The sequence below is a fragment of the Solanum lycopersicum genome, chromosome 7 (genome assembly GCF_036512215.1).
Source record: "Solanum lycopersicum chromosome 7, SLM_r2.1".
NCBI classification, from domain to species: domain Eukaryota; kingdom Viridiplantae; phylum Streptophyta; class Magnoliopsida; order Solanales; family Solanaceae; genus Solanum; species Solanum lycopersicum.
Genome location: NC_090806.1, coordinates 64,996,275 through 65,013,878, shown reverse-complemented (window position 1 = coordinate 65,013,878; position 17,604 = coordinate 64,996,275). Strand labels below are relative to the sequence as shown.

The following is a 17,604-nucleotide window of genomic DNA, read 5'->3' as shown; positions in this document are numbered from 1 at the left end:
GGATTTTAACCAAACAAAACCATTATATAAAATCATTTACCAAAATAATATGTTTTTCTAAAATTTTACAAAACTAGTATAAACGTATTTCACGGTAACGTTTTAGGGTATATTTTATTTTTTAAAAGTTGATGGCGTCAGATTGATATACGTTACTCATAGTAACGTTTTAGGAGTAAAACGTTACTGAAAATAACGTTTTAAAAGTAAAACGTTACTTACAGTAACGTATATCAACCTAATGCTGTTAGTTTTTTAAAAATAAAATATACCCTAAAACGTTACTGTGAAATACGTTTATACTAGTTTTGTTAAATTTTAGAAAAATGTATTACTTTGGTAAATTGTTTTATATAATAACTTAGTTTGGTTAAAAATTCCGGCATATCATGTCAAGTTGAATGTTATCATATAATTTTTTTTACTTTTTACTTTCATTTTGATGTGAGATTTAGATTTCATGTATATCTCATCTTTAGAATCTTATTAATCCTACATGACTTACACTCATTAACTTGTTCTCTACTTAAGCGGCATAACAGCGGCCCCCTCCCCATCACCATCACCACCACCACCACCACGATCACGACGAGAAAGTCAACGTTCCCGTTAAAATTTGTCAAACCATTGTACTAAGAGGATACATGCTCTAATACCATATTTAGTTTGTCCCTATCCAAGTAAATGTCACATATATTGCTTTGGACTAGGCTATCACAAATTTGTGTTTCAACTTCTGAAAGTGTGTACCATGTAAAATTATATTGTGTATATTTAAAACTCTTTGTTTTCCTCTCTCATTTCTATGAGAATTTATCTAAAAATGTCATGTTCTCCTCGTTTTCAATAGTTTGTTAATCTAAAACTCTGTCAATCCTATTTGACTCACTATTTTGCGTAGATCATCACACTAAACTTTAAAAAATGAGAGCATCCGGGTGAAGTTTTTAAACCAACGAAATGTAATGCAATAATACTTACGCCTTAATTGCAAGAAAAGTTGAATTACATCATAAATTATGTTTCTGTTTGTCCCTGACTATATTACTACTTGGAAATATTAGATGCCGACAACTTTTTCTTTCTTTCTTGATTAATTAATTAAAGATTTTTTCTACCTTTAAAGCTTTTCAGTGTTGTTGGATATTGAATGAAAAATACAAATGAATTATATTATTACTCACCAAGGATTATTTCTTCATCTTAATTTACAAATTATTTACAAGACATGCCTGAATAAAGTCCTAGTCAATAAGATCTGCATATTCTTTTAAGATTCATCTTTTCAGTATAGCTTTGTTAACATCATTTTGTCTCCCTATATATATATATGTGTGTGTGCATGGACTTAGAAATCATAAATTAAGATATCATGCGATGGTTCATAATTGATCAATTTATATGATATATGTCCAAGACGGGTCATGTTAAACTAGCAATATAAGACATAATTAACTATTATGAGTGTAAAAACTATTCCCCGTATCCCAAAATACTTGTCACGCTATTTTTAGAGTCGAATAACATAATTATAACGCGCATCAGAGAAGGGAATATCCCTTTTATTGCAAAACAGTTTCCCTCACGTCCTTTCTTAAGAGATAGAGCAATCATCAGACAACTCAAAACTATTCAACATAAAACCATGTGAGCACTATGAAAGTCTATTCGGTCAATCTCACTCCACAACTCATATTGATATGGAAAAAGTGCACTTAATTGTACTTTTCATACAATTTTTAAATATCAAATTTTAATTTTAAAATTTAATTCATCTAATCAAATTTAACTTTTAAAATTAATCAAATTAACTCTCGAGAATTGGATTGTGAAAGTTATTATAGAATCTATAGAGTATTAAATTATTGGTCTATATAAGTTAATAACTAGGTGTAGTACAATGCTCATAACTTCCACAACCTAGCAAGTTTAAAAGTCATTTGAAAGAAGATATAATGATTTACAATTTTTATAATCAAAAACAATGGAAACATGACTCTATTTCCCTTTTTATCACACCTTGAATTTTTTAGTAGTAGAAAAGGTAGTGTCTATTTATATAATAAATATATATAGAATTAAAAAGATGTCTCACTGCATAATTTGTGGCATGAATGGTGGTTGGAAGTTCAAATGCAAATTTATTGTCAAAATATAGGACATTTTTTTCTTTTCTTCAACAAAAAAAAAAAGTTAATATCATTAAGAAAGAAAATTAAATATCTTGTAAAAAAAGTCTTAAAACTTGGACATATTGGTGATTTGTGGGTCATTGAGGCTATAATATTGGTACTTTTTGTCCATTAAGGTAAATTTTTTTTTCCTGAGGTATAAATTTATATTTTATGTGTTATATTTCTCGTTTTTATTGAATTTATTCTCTATTAGGCATAAGTTTGATGGTTAAGAATTTTTTTTAAAAAAGATTTGCCCATTTGTAAAAACAAAAAACAAAAAACAAAAATCAATTTATTTGAAGAATAAATCATGTATTTACTTAATGATATGTTTCACGTTCTTTCCTTTTCTATCCCAATAAGTGAGCACTTAATTTCTTTTATTTAGGTAAAAATACATAGGCTAATAGTGTTTTATCGAGTTCGGATTCTAAAGGGTATAAAATATTAATAAAAATTTTAAAATGGTATATAAAATTTTATATTAACCAAAACGGCAAAATCGCTGGAATAACAGCTATTTATTCCACTGGAAAAAACAAAACCGCTGCCACTGCAGCGACTTTGCAAAATGTGATTTTTTTAAAAATACATAAGCTAATAGTGTTTTATCTATTAAAAAGAGGAATATAAACAAATAATAGTACTGTTTCTGATGAACTTTTTTTTAAAAAATCGTGTAATTTATGAATACAACAAATGAGATTATATATTATTATTACAAACTTGGATGTTGTTACAGAGTATCCAATCCCCAAATCCTTTAAAAACAATTTTATTTTTAACTTTTCAATATAAGTTTCACTCTTCTAATCACATTGGTGGAGAGCACTGGTACATACTGATAAAGCAAACAAAAAAATTAGCATATTAATTAATTAAGTCCTAAAGTTAAAGATGGCATAATTTATCTAATTAATTGTATTGCGCTAATTACGTAGAGTTTCCACTTTTTTCAAAAGATTGAATTTAGATTCTCATATTAATTGTTTAACTAAAACTGGACGAACCACAATTAAACAGGCAGCTAAATTGAAAAAGCTATTAAAAGTAATTTAAAGATTTTTTTGTCATAATGTCTGCTAAAATAATGATTTTGAGTTCGTTAAAGCGGAAAAGTACCATTATTGTGAATACATAATTAAGTGATAGATATTTGATTTCCATTCAGCAGACATCACTACTGTTCTTCGTAGAATTATTAGGAGTTTCTTATATAGTGAGTGGCTTTTAAATTAAAAATATATATCGGAAATTGTCACTCAAATCATATAGATTGAAGAAGTGTGATCACAAAATTAATTTAGAGAAATTCTTTTAACTTGAGAGATAATATTTTGTCCGACTGATCATAGTGGTGCGAGCGGTAGCGAAGAGGTCAAAGGTGTGGTTACACTTTTGTTCGTAAGGGTGCACAATTAAATATATATCCATTCCTCGAAGAATGTATACATACATAATTTTTTTTCGAAGTTTACTTTTTTGTTTGTTGTCGAAGTGTTATAAACAGACTACATTTGAGTGAAATTTATCTTTAATAGACTTGTAATATCATAACAAAAAGGAAACACCAACGATAAGAAGTACTTGAGAAGATCTACATTGTCTCCACTTTTACTTATAATAACACAAGCATGATTGATTTTGTTACTCAACAAGAGGGACAGACAAATAAGTAAATACAGCAAAAGAATTCAACGATGAGATTCCTTCTTCTTTTTTGTACTAGTAAACTTCATGATTCTACTATTACATTACTATATATAATAATATAAACATAAAGCGATTAAACTAGGCATTTTTCGACGCTTGACAGCTAAATTTTCACCTTGTCCAACAAGTGTAACGAGTTTATGGAATCGGGAATATACAAGCACTGCATATGTTTATATGAATTCTACCAAAGGTTAATTCCACCTTCAACTTTAAACACATTCTTCACAATGCAAACGATTGTATCGCGAATTTGGTTCTTGCTGATTGATTAAATGAACTTGGAGCTCATCTGGCTGCCTGCATATTTATTAAATACAAACCAGTAAGATCATATATCATCAACCCAAATGTCTACTGAAAAGAGCACATAAATGAATTCTTTCCTATGGATCTGCAGAGAATGCCTACCTTGCTGTTAATTCTGATATTCCAAGCATCATTCTTAGGTCCATACATAGGGTCACCGACAACATAAGAAGATGAAGGAACATAACTCTTCAACAGTGGGACTCTGTCGGGAATATAATCATCATCGCTCTCATAATAACACCTTTCCTGATGTGGCCCTAGAGCTTTCAGGATCATTGCAAATAATATGGTTAGCCCCTGCACATGGAAAGATATAGGCAAATGGTCAAACAAGCAAGAATATGAGCGGGGGAAACCTGAAAGGACTTCAATCTGTGATTTGACAACCACCACTGTAGTACTAGGACCTATAACAAAGAAAATGCAACAGATACACATTCTGGTCTAGTAACAAATTCCAGCCACATGAACCCACAATATTATTATCAGACAAATACATGGAAATGGCAGAAAAGCATCAACTAACCTCCCTTCTAATCAACCGCCTCAGAATATAAGTTACAGTAAAGAAGGTAGAAGACTGGAGTGATTGAGAATGAATTAAAAGAACAACTCATTAAGCGTAATAATCACTTGGAACAGGTTTATCTCACTCATTTCAAACAGCGCCGTGCACTAATGATAAATCATATAAAGAAGTTAATTTGAGTATTTATATTGCCAAATAAAAAGAAGGAAAACAATTTATCATAGTATAGTAGTATATGGGAGTGGAAAGAAACAGACCTGCACAGTCACTACTGACAAGCCAATCCATTTACAGATGTCAAAGTTATCTTTTACAAAGTGTTTGAGCTCATCGAAATTCCCCGTCGTGTCCTCGGGAAAGTCCTGATCAGGTCAAATCAAATACAAATCAATATCCAAAAGTTTATTAAAAGCTTATTATCTAAGATCAAAACATGTGGTGTGCGTTTAATTGCAGTACCTCTTGCCAGTTTCTGTTAAGGAATACATCTACAGTCACAGCTGCTTCGATCATGAGAAGTAGGAAGACAAAAACCATGTACTATACCACTTAAGGAGAGACATCACAGTGTTAATGGAATAGCCACTTAATGCTGCAGGATTTTAATTTAAATAGCCTTGCACAAAACCCAGAGATGTACATATTAAGTAACTTAACTGAAGAATCTTAAAGAAAAAAGACTTCTGATTTACCACTGCCAAGTTGAATAAGGGCATTCATCTTAATCCTAATAGTTTCGAATTAGAAACCATTCCAATCTCCCATATAAAAGTCTTAGAAGCAGGTCCAAGTTCTCAAGCTTCCGCAGAGCAATAGGACTAATATCAAATAACGATATATGCTAAAAAGGTAGCGGGAACAAGGACAGTTAAGCATCAAATCAAGAAAGCGAAGAAAAAAGCTTGCTTGGTGAAAGAGCATTAGCATGAAAAATGACGTTTAATTCTAATTTCTCGCACATGGTCAACTGCAAAAGAGTCCCTCTCCTTTGTCCTGTACTCAATCACAGGTGTAGAGATTACATCAAACCACAAAATGAAATAGAAACAGTAATCACAAAGAAAGTGATAATTGTTTATTCTCATTAGTAGAGCAGAAGTTCTGCAGTCCAATCTAGATATAAAATCAACAGAATTTCCCTCTAGAAGGTGAAGACGGTAAAAAGAATCCATTGGTCTGCTCAACTTCTAGCTGATTACTACAGAGTAGAATGAAGCTTGTAGGCAACATTCTCAAAACGAACTCATCTCCACCCTGACTCCCACAACCCCTCTACAAAGAAAACAACAAACTAAAGGCAGCTGAAAAGACGAATATCATTCAGCATAAATCAATTTAAAGTTAAATAATTGAAAGGATACAATATATAAGCAACAGCCATTAGCAGTTTCTGCAGCAATGTGACCAGAGCAAGTGACTATAGACAAAGTTATTCCAAGACCAAGTGTTGCGTAAATGAACCTACATTAGACCAAAGTCGTGTCACTAAATTTACAATACAAATATCCAATTTCAAAAAAATTAGAGCAAACATCTCACATTTTATGAAACATAAGAATATCAAAATCTTGAAAATTATCATTCTCAACACATTTGTATGAGTGTGTGAAATTCTACTATCAAACAAAGAAACACCATCCTATTTTTTACTAAACAAAACTAAAAAGAGAAGGTCTGGGTGGTTCCTACATCTACTTCCGTACGCAGTCAATTTCTTATTATAACTACTTCCATCAAGCATTCCATTCATGATGCATGATATCGATATCCTCATATCTATTCGTTTTAAGGTAATAAAATGATTCAAATCACAGTTGGTCCTAGATCCTTCTAAAGATAGTCCAAGTATAACCATTGGTGTGGCCTGTTATTGGTACCTATGCTAGTGGGACGATGCAAGCTCTTATTAGAATCGTGTAGTTCGTGCCATAGTGCGAGGTATGTGACCCCAAGTCTGCTCTATAAGGTCTCACCGTAATGGATCCTATTGAGTACTGGGATACGGAGGACTCAGATAGCTGGGGTATAGTTAATTGAACATGACTCCCGGAAATGAACTTCAATAAAGCAAAAGCAAATTAACATCCCCACCCCTTTGTATCCTACAGCATCCAACAAGCAGAAAACACACACAAAAGAGCAAAGTAAAGAAGCAAAAAGAACTCCAATACCCAATTTTTTCTAAAAAAAAGTCCTAGCTTTTGTTAAAGCAACAAAGATTGTCCCACTATCACGTAAAGTAACTAACTTTCATCAAAATTTTCGGACCCATTTATATGCTAAAGCTCGGGTACATACTGTAAGAAAGTGAAACAACATTTTACCATGGTGCAGGGACATCAGGTCCAAAGAAAGGAGGAGGATAAGGACCGATTTGCTTATGCCAAACCCTAAACATCCAAAGAGCATACATAATCATCGCTATTCCTACCATTCCAATAACCGAATTCACTAATTTCAACAATGACTGCATACAACTCCTCGCCATCCTCGTCATATTTTGCTTTTCCCCCCTTTTTTCAACGAAAAATCGATCGGAAATTAACAATTCAACTGAATATAATTCCTGAAAACCCTAACCCTTAATTGATCCTAATTTATTTTGTTCTTAAGGGGATTAGGGTTGTTGGAATCGGAGACGACGACGGAGTCGGAGAAATTTGAAAGAATTTAGTGATTGAATTTGTCGCCGATTACCGATTGAGCTGACGTCGTTACCGTATTAGACGCAATTAGCTGTGACAGTTGGCGTTTGTAGATGAAAAAAATGGAAAATACTTATATTATTCAGTTTCAATTAGCTTAATTGTATGATTGAGTAAATTAATTTATAAATTGTTTTTTTAATGGTGTGGTCAGTCTTTCGATATATTTTAAATAATATATAATATGGTTGAATAATTGTATGAGATGGATCCTTTCATTTCAAAGTTGTATTGATCATTGATTAGGAAAGGTTGTATTTAAATAACCTTTTTTGAGATTTTTTTAATAGATAATTTGTACAATATAATATGTATTTAAAATACATATATTTTTTTCAAATACTTCAAGAAAGGTCTTTTTCAAAACATATTTGACAGTTAAAAAAAAAGTTCAAATTATGATTAAAATGCTAAAGAAACTAAAATTATTGGCAACCAAAAATACTACTAAACACAATAGTAAAAAATAAAAGAACAACAATAGTAATAAAATTGAAAGATAAAAATGAAATATATTGTCACTTTCAGTGTAAAATTGAAAGATAAAAATGAAATATATTGTCACTTTCAGTTTAAAATTGAAAGATAATCTTAAAAACACGTCTATTTGATTAACTAAACTTAGATACACTCTCATGTATTCTCGATATGTCGCATGATATGACAAGTAGTCTCAAACTTTTGTACGAACATGAAGTTTTTAATAAAAATTGAAAAGAGTGTAGAACACACTTCTAAACTTGACGAAAATTTAGGGGTGTATTTCACTGATATTGCAAGATCGGGAGTGTATTTAGCTTCAGTTAGTTAATAAATGATACTGTAAATAGTTCAAGAATGAAAGTAATAATTTGTCAAGTTTAGAAGTGTATTCGATACTTCTCTCTTCTAATAATAATACTCATACGAAGAAGAGGGAATATAGAAGTTACTCTAAACTAGAATCATGTTCTCCCGTGAAGAAAGGAGAAACCATTTGGTTACCTACTAATTTACCTCCTACCCTAATTCTTTAATATCTAAAGTTGTGTATTGATGAGTTAAAAGATAAATTGTGTCTTAGCTAATTACATCTCCCAAAATTTGTTTCTCTGCCTCTTCTTAGACCTAACACTTCCAACGGACTCTCGTATCTCTTCTATATATGCCCAAATTATTTCACTCTCGCTTCTCGTATCTTGTCCGCATAGGTGGTAAGCCATTCCACCCTGCTCTCTATATGTATATCTTTGTTCCTTGTCTTATCTTTCTTGGTATATCAACACATTCATTCAAGCATCCTTATTTCTGTTATTTTCATCTTCTAAACGTGTGAGTTCTTGACTTACCAACACTCTGTTTTATACAATATAATTAATCTAAACATCATTTTATAAAACTTACCATTAAGTCTCGCTAGCAAATTAAAAATCCAAAATATTTTTTTGCAGGAAAAGCAACGTAATGGAATGGCCATAGTTTGTTAACGATGAAGTTTCTCTTTGGTTCATAAAATTCCATCTAGGAACATCTTTCTGCTCTTTTTTTTCTCTTGAACTTATATTCTAAATTTATAAAATGATTGCATCTAACAAGAAGTTGCTGTGGTGTAGTGGTTATCACGTTAGTCTTACACACTAAAGGTCCCCAGTTCGATCCTGGGCAGCAACATTATACTTTTTTATCATTTGCAATTTCACTCGTCATGCCTAACTCGATAATAACAAGTTGCCACTTTTTTTTTATTGAAGGTTCTATTGCAATTTCAACTCATCATGCCTAACTCGATAATTACAAGTTGACACTTTTTTTTAATTGAAGGTTCTATTGCAATTTCAACTCATCATGCCTAACTCGATAATTACAAGTTAACACTTTTCTATTGAAGGTTTTATTGCAATTTCAACTCAACATGCCTAAACTTGATAATAACAAGTGAACACTTTTCTATTGGACCTTCAAAGTGTTTTTTTTTCTTTCGACTCCGTATCTAAAAAATTCAACTTGATTTCATACGATATTTTATGCTTTCTCATTTTAAACGTGCATTAATAGATTTTTATAAAATGAAATATAATAATATGCTTATGATATAAAGCATGTATCTCGTCGCTTCAAGAAGATATTTGAATTAAGGTTAAAAATAACTTAAAACAATTTAAAAATCGAAAGTAGACCTTGATACTTTAAATTATTATTTTTTGAGTTAACATCATTTCAATTTAATTTTTTATTTTTTTGAGTTAAAAACTAGTTTTCTGTGATATTATCGGGATATTGCATAGTTTTGTTCAAATATGAAGATGAATTTGGTGGGCTACCCGACACCGACAAGCATTTGACACTCATTCTCCGGCCTAATCCAAACACCGCCAAATCTCTACCCTCACACTGAGCTCAAAGTGTTGCCGGAAGTGAAATTAAGCGAAATATGAATGGGTTACTTCTCCGTGGACCTGCAATTTGTCTGTCATCCCTGAAATTTACTCAACATTTTCACAATCATTTCTACCCTTCCAAGTTCTTCCGATCAACATCTTATCCCAAATGCAATTGCATAAAAAATAAGGACACACAAATTGTCCCCGAGGTAACTCCCCTTTCCCCTGTATTTTGGCATGGCGCAAAAGAAAATTGATTGAAATGAATGATTGGTATAAACAGAGGAACGTTTTTTTTGGTAGTATGTTCTGAATTTCAGTATAATACTCTGCACTCTACGGTCCAATTTATGTGACATTTTTTTATTATGAGAGTTAATTTGACTAATTTTGAAGCTAAATTGGTGTGTAGGGTGTTGAATTTGAAATCTTAGATGAAATAGTAGTGAAAACTAGTGGAGTAGAGGCGAATCGAGGATGTAGAGTCTTAGTTTCAGAGTGGTGTTTGTTTTTTTTTTTCTTAAAAAAAGATATACATTCTTTTTGCACGTGTTTATATGGTCTAAGCTGAAAGCAATAGGTTCAGTTGAATCCACCGAAAACAGCTAAATCTGCCTCAACGGGGAGATGAAAAAGGTGGTTACTAGTTAGTTTGGAGCGGAACTTGTTTTAATGTAGCTGCCCAAAACTTGAACAGTTTGACATGTAATAGTTAGTCATTGTTGATTAAAGGGCTGGACCAAACTCTATGCCTACATAAAAGCGGGCTACTTGGGGTTCTAACTTCCTATGGAGAATTTGTACCAAACACTTCGTCCTAAAGGGAATGAGCAGCAGTGATATGAGAAGATGAGGTAGTTAAAGTCTTAAGCCAAAAGGTATGGGCTAGTGTTTGAGGCACGGGAGAAAAGAGGTCTCAGATCTTAATCCTAGTTACAACACTTGATATCAATCCATTTTCTCTCTTTGGTGGACGGGATCACCCTGGAAGGCCTATGCTTGTTGACTAGATAGTCTGCCAGGTGGTTAATTGAGGCATGAGCAAAATAATCCAGGAACCATCCATATCAATTTTTCGAGAGACTTAACCTGCAGGAAATATCTTAAGCAGATAGATCGATCCTCAGTACTCCATGATGTGGACATAGGATGTTGTGAGCTTTTCAGTCATTCAGTGTACTAATAGATTCTTTTGTGTAACTAATAAATTGAATCAAGTTGAAAAAGGAAGCACCAATGAGTGGGGTAACGTGGTTCAAAACCCAGCCAAACTTTCTTGAAAATAGCTACTTGTATTTATAAGATTAAACTATTTCCATAAGATTAAACTATTTCCACTGATTAATCAACATGGAATGGATAGTCACGAAATGGTTGGTAATAAGCAGATCTTGTACTCAGTTTCTATTTCAAAATTTGTGCAATATTTTCATTCAGAAATATAAGTGTACATTTTTCAACGTAATAGGGATTCTCGGTCCTTAAATCAGATACTCCTTGTGATAGGGGAAGTTTGTGGAGCAGCATGGCTTTCTACCTATTCAGTGTGCATGTTCCTTTAAGTTTTGGTGGCTTGTCTGCTATTACCAGCATACTGCATCGTTCAGTTCTTGATCCACAGACCGAGGTGAGTAAGATTTCTATGTAACATTATAAACTGTAATTATTCTACTGCTGTGAGCTAGTTTGATGAATTGTGATCAACTTAATACACATAATTTCTCGTGTTTGTTGCTTCTTGTGACTGGCCGACTCAAAGTAAAAAAATCACGCGTCTTTCGTTTCCTTGTTGGGCACAGAAGTTTTCACTCTTATAAATTAATTCCATCGAATCAATTTTTGTTGAACTCAGAAGGGAAACATATCGCACTCGGGTAGTAGCATTTGAAACGTCTAAATTCTCAACTAGAAAATAGTCCGCTAACTTGTGATTTTAATCAATTTGATGGTACTGTTGCTTGTTTTTCACCACAGGCATTATCCTTAGTTGTACTTCAGATGTTAGAGCTTATTGTGGTTCTGCTTCTTTTAAGATGTACGGGTAATCCCCAATACAAGCTTCGTGATTTCTTTCAAGAGAAGCAATCAACCAGTGAAAGGAACTGGTTACTTGCGTCAGCTCTTGGCTTTGTGTTCTTGGTTGTTTTAGTTTTCATAACATCAATTATCGCTGACACGTTGGTTGGTACTAAGGTAAGCTGTTTCCATTTCCTTTTTCAGCTGCAATATCAATTTGATTGTTGAAAAGTTTACATTTGTAGCTGAAACATATGTTTTAGCTTAGAAGCATGCAAAACTAAAGCACCAGACAAGTTGGTAGATTTTGAGTGTGTATGTTATTGATCGAGTTATTTGCATTTTAAACTTGTTCAATCTAGAAGTATCGTGGGAGATAAAGTAAATGTGCATTTACAGATGCATTTTCTCGTCTATCTTCATCGTAGTCTCGCTGTATGGTGTGAGAAAGTGAATATTATTCATGAACTTTGCAGGAAGTTAACAATCCAATCTTGAAGGAAATTCTTTCAAGTGGTCCAATATCGACAACATCATGCATTCTAGTCTACTGTATCGTCACCCCTTTGCTAGAAGAAATCGTCTACAGAGGTGTCTTCTTAACCGCGCTTTCCTCCACAATGAAATGGCAAGAAGCAGTGATTGTTAGCTCAGTAGTTTTCAGTGCAGCTCACTTTTCTGCTGAAAATTTCATACAGTTATTCATCATAGGTTTAATCCTTGGATGCTCTTATTGCTGGAGTGGAAACTTAAAGTCTTGTATTGTAATTCATTCATTATACAATGCTTTAACTTTACTAATAACATATACATCATGAGTTGTTGATAATGAATTTCTCTTCTTGAACTTTAATTTTTTTCGTAATAGTGCGTTCATTATCTCAAAATTCTGTATGAACATGGAAATATGATTATGTTAAAAAGAAGTATAGTTGTTATTGAGCATTTGCCAGGTGAGATTTGATTCAAAAGGAATCATTACTCTTTAAAAGTTTAAAATCTTTTGAAGAAATTTGTCTTCACTTTTAATGCGTTGAAGCTGTCAATGGAATATACTAGAAGCAGAAGGCCCACTTCCCACCCGTTGCTTCAAGAAACATTACTTTTTAAAGAAAAAAAAAATCCAATATTATATTACTTATTAAATTTAATACATTAAAAATATAACTATAAACTTAAATTGATAAATTATTTTTCAAATTGCATAAATATTATTGAATAATTATTTTTAATATAGAAAACAAATATGGACGTTCCGAATGATAAGAAGATTCCAGGTCCCTCTGGAACAGCGCAACGTGTATATCTATTTGATGCGTTGGATTCCACTAAGTCTAACTTTTTTTTTTTAATATCTTTTTTTTATATAAACCTTAGCTTTCACATTTTTCTTTGAGACCAATACAAGTTCAACATATATTCTTGAAAATTTTGATTTTTTTTTCATCCTCTCTTTGATAGTGAAAAAATGGGTGGATTTGAGAAACAAGTTAAGGAAAGAGCAAAAGAGTTGAAGACATTTTTCAAAAAGGGAGTGAAAATTGTTGGAGAATCTTGCAAGAAGGGTTGGCACAAGGTCAGACACATGAGGAGTTGATTTTTTTAATTTTTTTTTTTTGAAAATTTAGATGAAAAAGATTTATTCTTTGTTTTTTTTTTCCCTTTATAATTTTGTGATTTTTGAGGGGTTTTGGAATTTGGGTTTGGGAATTGGGATAGAGTTGGTTACTATATTTGTGATTTGTAGCTAATTTGGGTGTTGAATTGTAAACATTTCTCTTTTGTATTTTTTTTTTTGGTAGGGTTTGTAATTGTTTGAATTTGTGCTATTGGAAGTGCTACCTTGGTATTAATTTATTTATTCCTGTGGTCATTTGAAATTATAATAATTTCAAAGATAAAATGTGTATTAATTTATTTTATATTTAATTGAAGGTATTATTTTTATTTTAGTGATGAGATAATTTTTATCTCATATACGATGAGAATTCGATAATCATGACTGCTATATAAAAGAATTACATTGATGATAACAACACAGACATAATAATTTAGGTCTAGTTTATTAAAATTTGTGTCTTTGGTTCTTTAAATTATTTAATTCTAATGCCTATTAAAATTGAGCTCGAAAGATGAAAACATAGGCACAATAATTTAAGTTTAGTTTGGTAAAACAGTGGGACATGCCGGTTAAGATTGTAGTGAATTTAATAATTTTATTTTATCTTGCACAATATTAAAGATTGCGGAAAAAAAAAGGGAGTATAAATTTAAACTCGAACACTCAGATTATTAACGCATGAATTAATAATAACGTAGGGTCTAATAATACATCGATCGATTTTATAAATATTTAGCTTATTATTTTTCACCTAATTTTATGTTCGATTTAGGACTTTAGAATTTTTTTTCATTATACCTTTGGATTTTTCATTTTATTTAACTAATCGATTATTTAAATACTAAAATATAAAAAAGAAATTATTATTAATTTTTGAGGTGTGTATGTGCCACCATCTTTAACAAAATATTTCTATTATAAATTATTCAAAATATAATCAGATTTAACTAATAATATTAAAAAAAATAAAAAAATTAAAGAGTTTTTTTCTGTTATGCTTTGCACAAATTGTTTTTTTATGATATATATGTATCGATATAATTTGTCTGTTTATCTGGAGGAAATTTGCTACTCCAGCATCTAAGTTGCAAAGTACACATCTCAGAGCAAGCTATTGAGAAAAAATGATTTTTGATTACTAATAAGCTAACAATTACAGTGAATATCCACCGATATCAGGCCAAAAAAAATATAAATACACAGAGAAAAAGGATCACAACAACAAAAATTTTGATCATGAGGTACCTGTTTGATGATATTCGATTCAAGTACTTTAACAAAGCACCTTGTGCACCTTCAACATTTGTCAATGACTCATCAACGTTATCGTCGATTCTTATAGCAAGCTCACCTTGTTGTGCGACCATGGTAGCTAGATGTGTGAATATTCCGCCCAATTCTGAAATAGTCGATTCAACATTTTGAAGAGCAGTTGCTCTACTCTGAGAGTAACTTTCTTGTCTCGGAACCTGATCTTGTAACATTGACATTTCCAATTCGTTAGACGGAGGATTGTCTGAAGCCAATCTCCGTCTTAATTGGTTGCTTCCCTGAGCATCTATTGCCGTTAATGATTGACAAGTTGACCAAGGAGGTGGCTCTGCTGTAGGTTGTTTCAAAGGATTTTCTCTAGAGAGATTTGTAGAGAATATCTGTTTTCGATCTTCGTGAGCTTTCATATTCTTCGTTCTTATTGTAAGTGCCTCCTGGAATGATTTTGTAGCAGCCATAAGTCTCGTCTTCAGATCATCACAGATCGCAGTACAATGAACAATTGTATCTTTCGAATGAGTTCCATCAGCTACATCCATGTCTTGAAGGGCTTGTAAATCAGAAACTCCAACATTGAGTGATGTGATATCATTTTTTATGGAAGTTGTCAATTCCTGAATTTCCTTGCTTGGATCGTCGAAAATTGATGATCGCTTTGCCAATTTAGCTAGCCTATCGATTTTCTGAAAGGTTTGATGGATTGTCAATCCGATTCTCGAAGCCTTCTTGTTGAATTCAGATCGATCTGGAATTTGTAGTACCTTTGTGGTAGAAGAGGCAGAATTCTGCTGTGGTTCATGATCTGATCCGGTAGTTCCTGCGATTTTCTTCAATGTTTTGGACAAAGACGCGAACTCGGAAGTTCGATCTCGATACGTCCAAGCTCCGGAAGAAGCCATTGGCAAATGGGGAAAAAAAAGTTGTAAGGTTTGTTGTTCTTTTCAACTTTCTGTGCTTAGCCTTCTGCATCTGGTTAGAGTTTCCTTATGTTTTGGTGGCTAGAAACAAGGGTGACTTATTAAAATTAGGCATAATAATCCTAATCTTGGTTTTAAATTATAACTTTGCCTCTAACTTTTATTAACTATCCAACTTTTAAATAAATAAACACATGAGTCTTACATAAAACAATACATATAAGACACCACATAGAACAAAAAATTACACGTAGGATGACATGTAAGACATATGTGTCTATTTATTCAACTTTATACAAGTTTAAATGTGTACTTGTGTACATCCAAAATTGAAGAATATACATATGATTTGAAGTCTAGTTAAAGAGCATATATTATGTATTATACTTTAAAATTACATGGATAAACTATATAGACTAAATTTTAGTTTGAGACATTTTTGGTATAAAATTTACAAAATGATGATAGTTTAATGAGGTAAGCGTTAAAAATATACCTAAATTATTTTTGTTTTTATTTTTATTTTTTTACTTTCATACTTAAATGTGAGAAATGACAATTAAACTTTCAAACTATTAGAAATGGTATATAAATATCGTTATTTGTATAATAGTATGAGTATATATGAATCATTTTTAATACCAACTTTTATAGCACGGTATGTCATTTCTAAATGATAAAATTGAGGAATATATCAAGACCTTTTCCCTTTTATCTTTATGATCTTGTGAAAACTCAGCTAACTCTTTACTCAGTTCTTTTTTTCAACTTGATGAATCTCAAATCGGAGGAATCTTTTTTTTAATCAGCTATTTTCATTGTCTCTAATTACTTATTCACTTTTGAATTGATACATTTATTAAGAAAGATATAGTGAGTTCACCATTTTTCACCTATTAATTATGAAGTAAATGAATCAAAAACTTGAGATTTTAAAAAAGTTCTATCTTTTTCAAAATAATTAATTGAGAGTAAATAAATTTTAAAAAATATCTTTTTTTGATTTGTTAAAATGGTAAATAATTAAAATAATTTTAAAAAATCAAACAAATAATTAAGAATCGATGGAGTTTAGTTTATAAACATCGTGACAATAATGGCGAACGAGACGTTCTTTTTCTTTTTCTTTTTCATAAATGAAATGTCTTGAAGATACACATTTTTAAAGAATGTGACCTGATTCTTTTAAAGAAAAAATCAATTCCCTTCCATCTAATATTTAGAAATCTAGAAAATGATATAAATAGTCTTTTAATTATAGGAATAGATTTAAAATAGTCTCTAAATTATCTTATTAGATTTAGTTATTTAAAAAATTATTAGTGTTAGTTTCTTAATTATGCATTTATTATTTTTAGTCTCTTAACTATGCATTTACTGATTTAATTTAAGTATTCAAAAATTTATTAGATTTGGTTTTTGTCTATTTTTTTAATATAAATAACTTAGATTTATATTTCCTTCATTTTTGTCACGCTTCAAACCTACACTTTTTGCAAGATTGACACTTGAAAATTATTGATGGCCACAAGCAAGCTCTGGACCTGACAAACTAAGCAGCGAAATACTTTACTCAACAAGATAAACTTGTAATAACCTGTCATATCAAAAAAAAATTTCAAAAATTGATATGACAGGTTATTACATTATCCACCACTAAAAATCATGTTCGTCCTCGAACATAAAGAAGAAGAAGGAGGAGGAAGAATAATGACAAACATACAAAAAGCTTGAGTTATAACCTACTAGTCGGTGTTCATCTCTCAAAGTGAGCTCATCCTCAAGACCATTCCATCAAGATCAACTACTAAGTACTAAACTTTGTATATAGCGAGTTTTTGGGTCAAGACTAGACACATAATTATATAGGTGTTTTTTAGTTCCAAAACCTTATTGTGCATATTCACTTGAATAGATGGTATTAATTTGGAAGCTCAGCGAAACGGGAAGGCTCAAGTCCCGGGGTGATTGTTCGATTGTTT

General features: G+C 31.5%; 3 protein-coding genes and 1 non-coding gene across 6 annotated transcripts; 2 read left to right on the top strand and 2 right to left on the bottom strand.

Moving 5' to 3' along the window:
- Window positions 1–3,870: 3,870 nt before the first annotated feature.
- Window positions 3,871–7,668, bottom strand: LOC101266348 (tetraspanin-19). The gene is made up of 6 exons (XM_004243296.5): window positions 7,056–7,668; window positions 6,093–6,192; window positions 5,191–5,271; window positions 4,989–5,093; window positions 4,302–4,499; window positions 3,871–4,190 (listed from the first exon to the last, which is right to left on the bottom strand). The coding sequence occupies exons 1-6, from the start codon at window positions 7,226–7,228 to the stop codon at window positions 4,179–4,181; spliced, it is 669 nt and encodes a 222-aa protein (XP_004243344.1). The 5' UTR covers window positions 7,229–7,668; the 3' UTR covers window positions 3,871–4,178.
- Window positions 7,669–9,013: 1,345 nt separating this feature from the next.
- On the top strand, window positions 9,014–9,086 carry TRNAV-UAC (transfer RNA valine (anticodon UAC)). Its single transcript has one exon. It is a non-coding gene; the product is annotated as a tRNA-Val (tRNA).
- Window positions 9,026–12,659, top strand: LOC101267135 (uncharacterized). 2 transcript variants are annotated; one of them, XM_010325432.4, is made up of 4 exons: window positions 9,026–10,005; window positions 11,265–11,423; window positions 11,771–11,989; window positions 12,289–12,659. In XM_010325432.4, the coding sequence occupies exons 1-4, from the start codon at window positions 9,847–9,849 to the stop codon at window positions 12,628–12,630; spliced, it is 879 nt and encodes a 292-aa protein (XP_010323734.1). In that variant the 5' UTR covers window positions 9,026–9,846; the 3' UTR covers window positions 12,631–12,659. The 2 variants fall into 2 exon arrangements, with proteins under 2 accessions (XP_010323734.1, XP_019070559.1); XM_019215014.3 differs by having other exon boundaries at window positions 9,635–10,005; window positions 11,303–11,423.
- On the bottom strand, window positions 12,164–16,289 carry LOC101266651 (syntaxin-31). 2 transcript variants are annotated; one of them, XM_069287086.1, is made up of 2 exons: window positions 14,679–15,705; window positions 12,164–12,490 (listed from the first exon to the last, which is right to left on the bottom strand). In XM_069287086.1, the coding sequence occupies exons 1-2, from the start codon at window positions 15,602–15,604 to the stop codon at window positions 12,463–12,465; spliced, it is 954 nt and encodes a 317-aa protein (XP_069143187.1). In that variant the 5' UTR covers window positions 15,605–15,705; the 3' UTR covers window positions 12,164–12,462. The 2 variants fall into 2 exon arrangements, with proteins under 2 accessions (XP_069143187.1, XP_004243345.1); XM_004243297.5 differs by lacking the exon at window positions 12,164–12,490 and having other exon boundaries at window positions 14,548–16,289.
- Window positions 16,290–17,604: the final 1,315 nt, after the last annotated feature.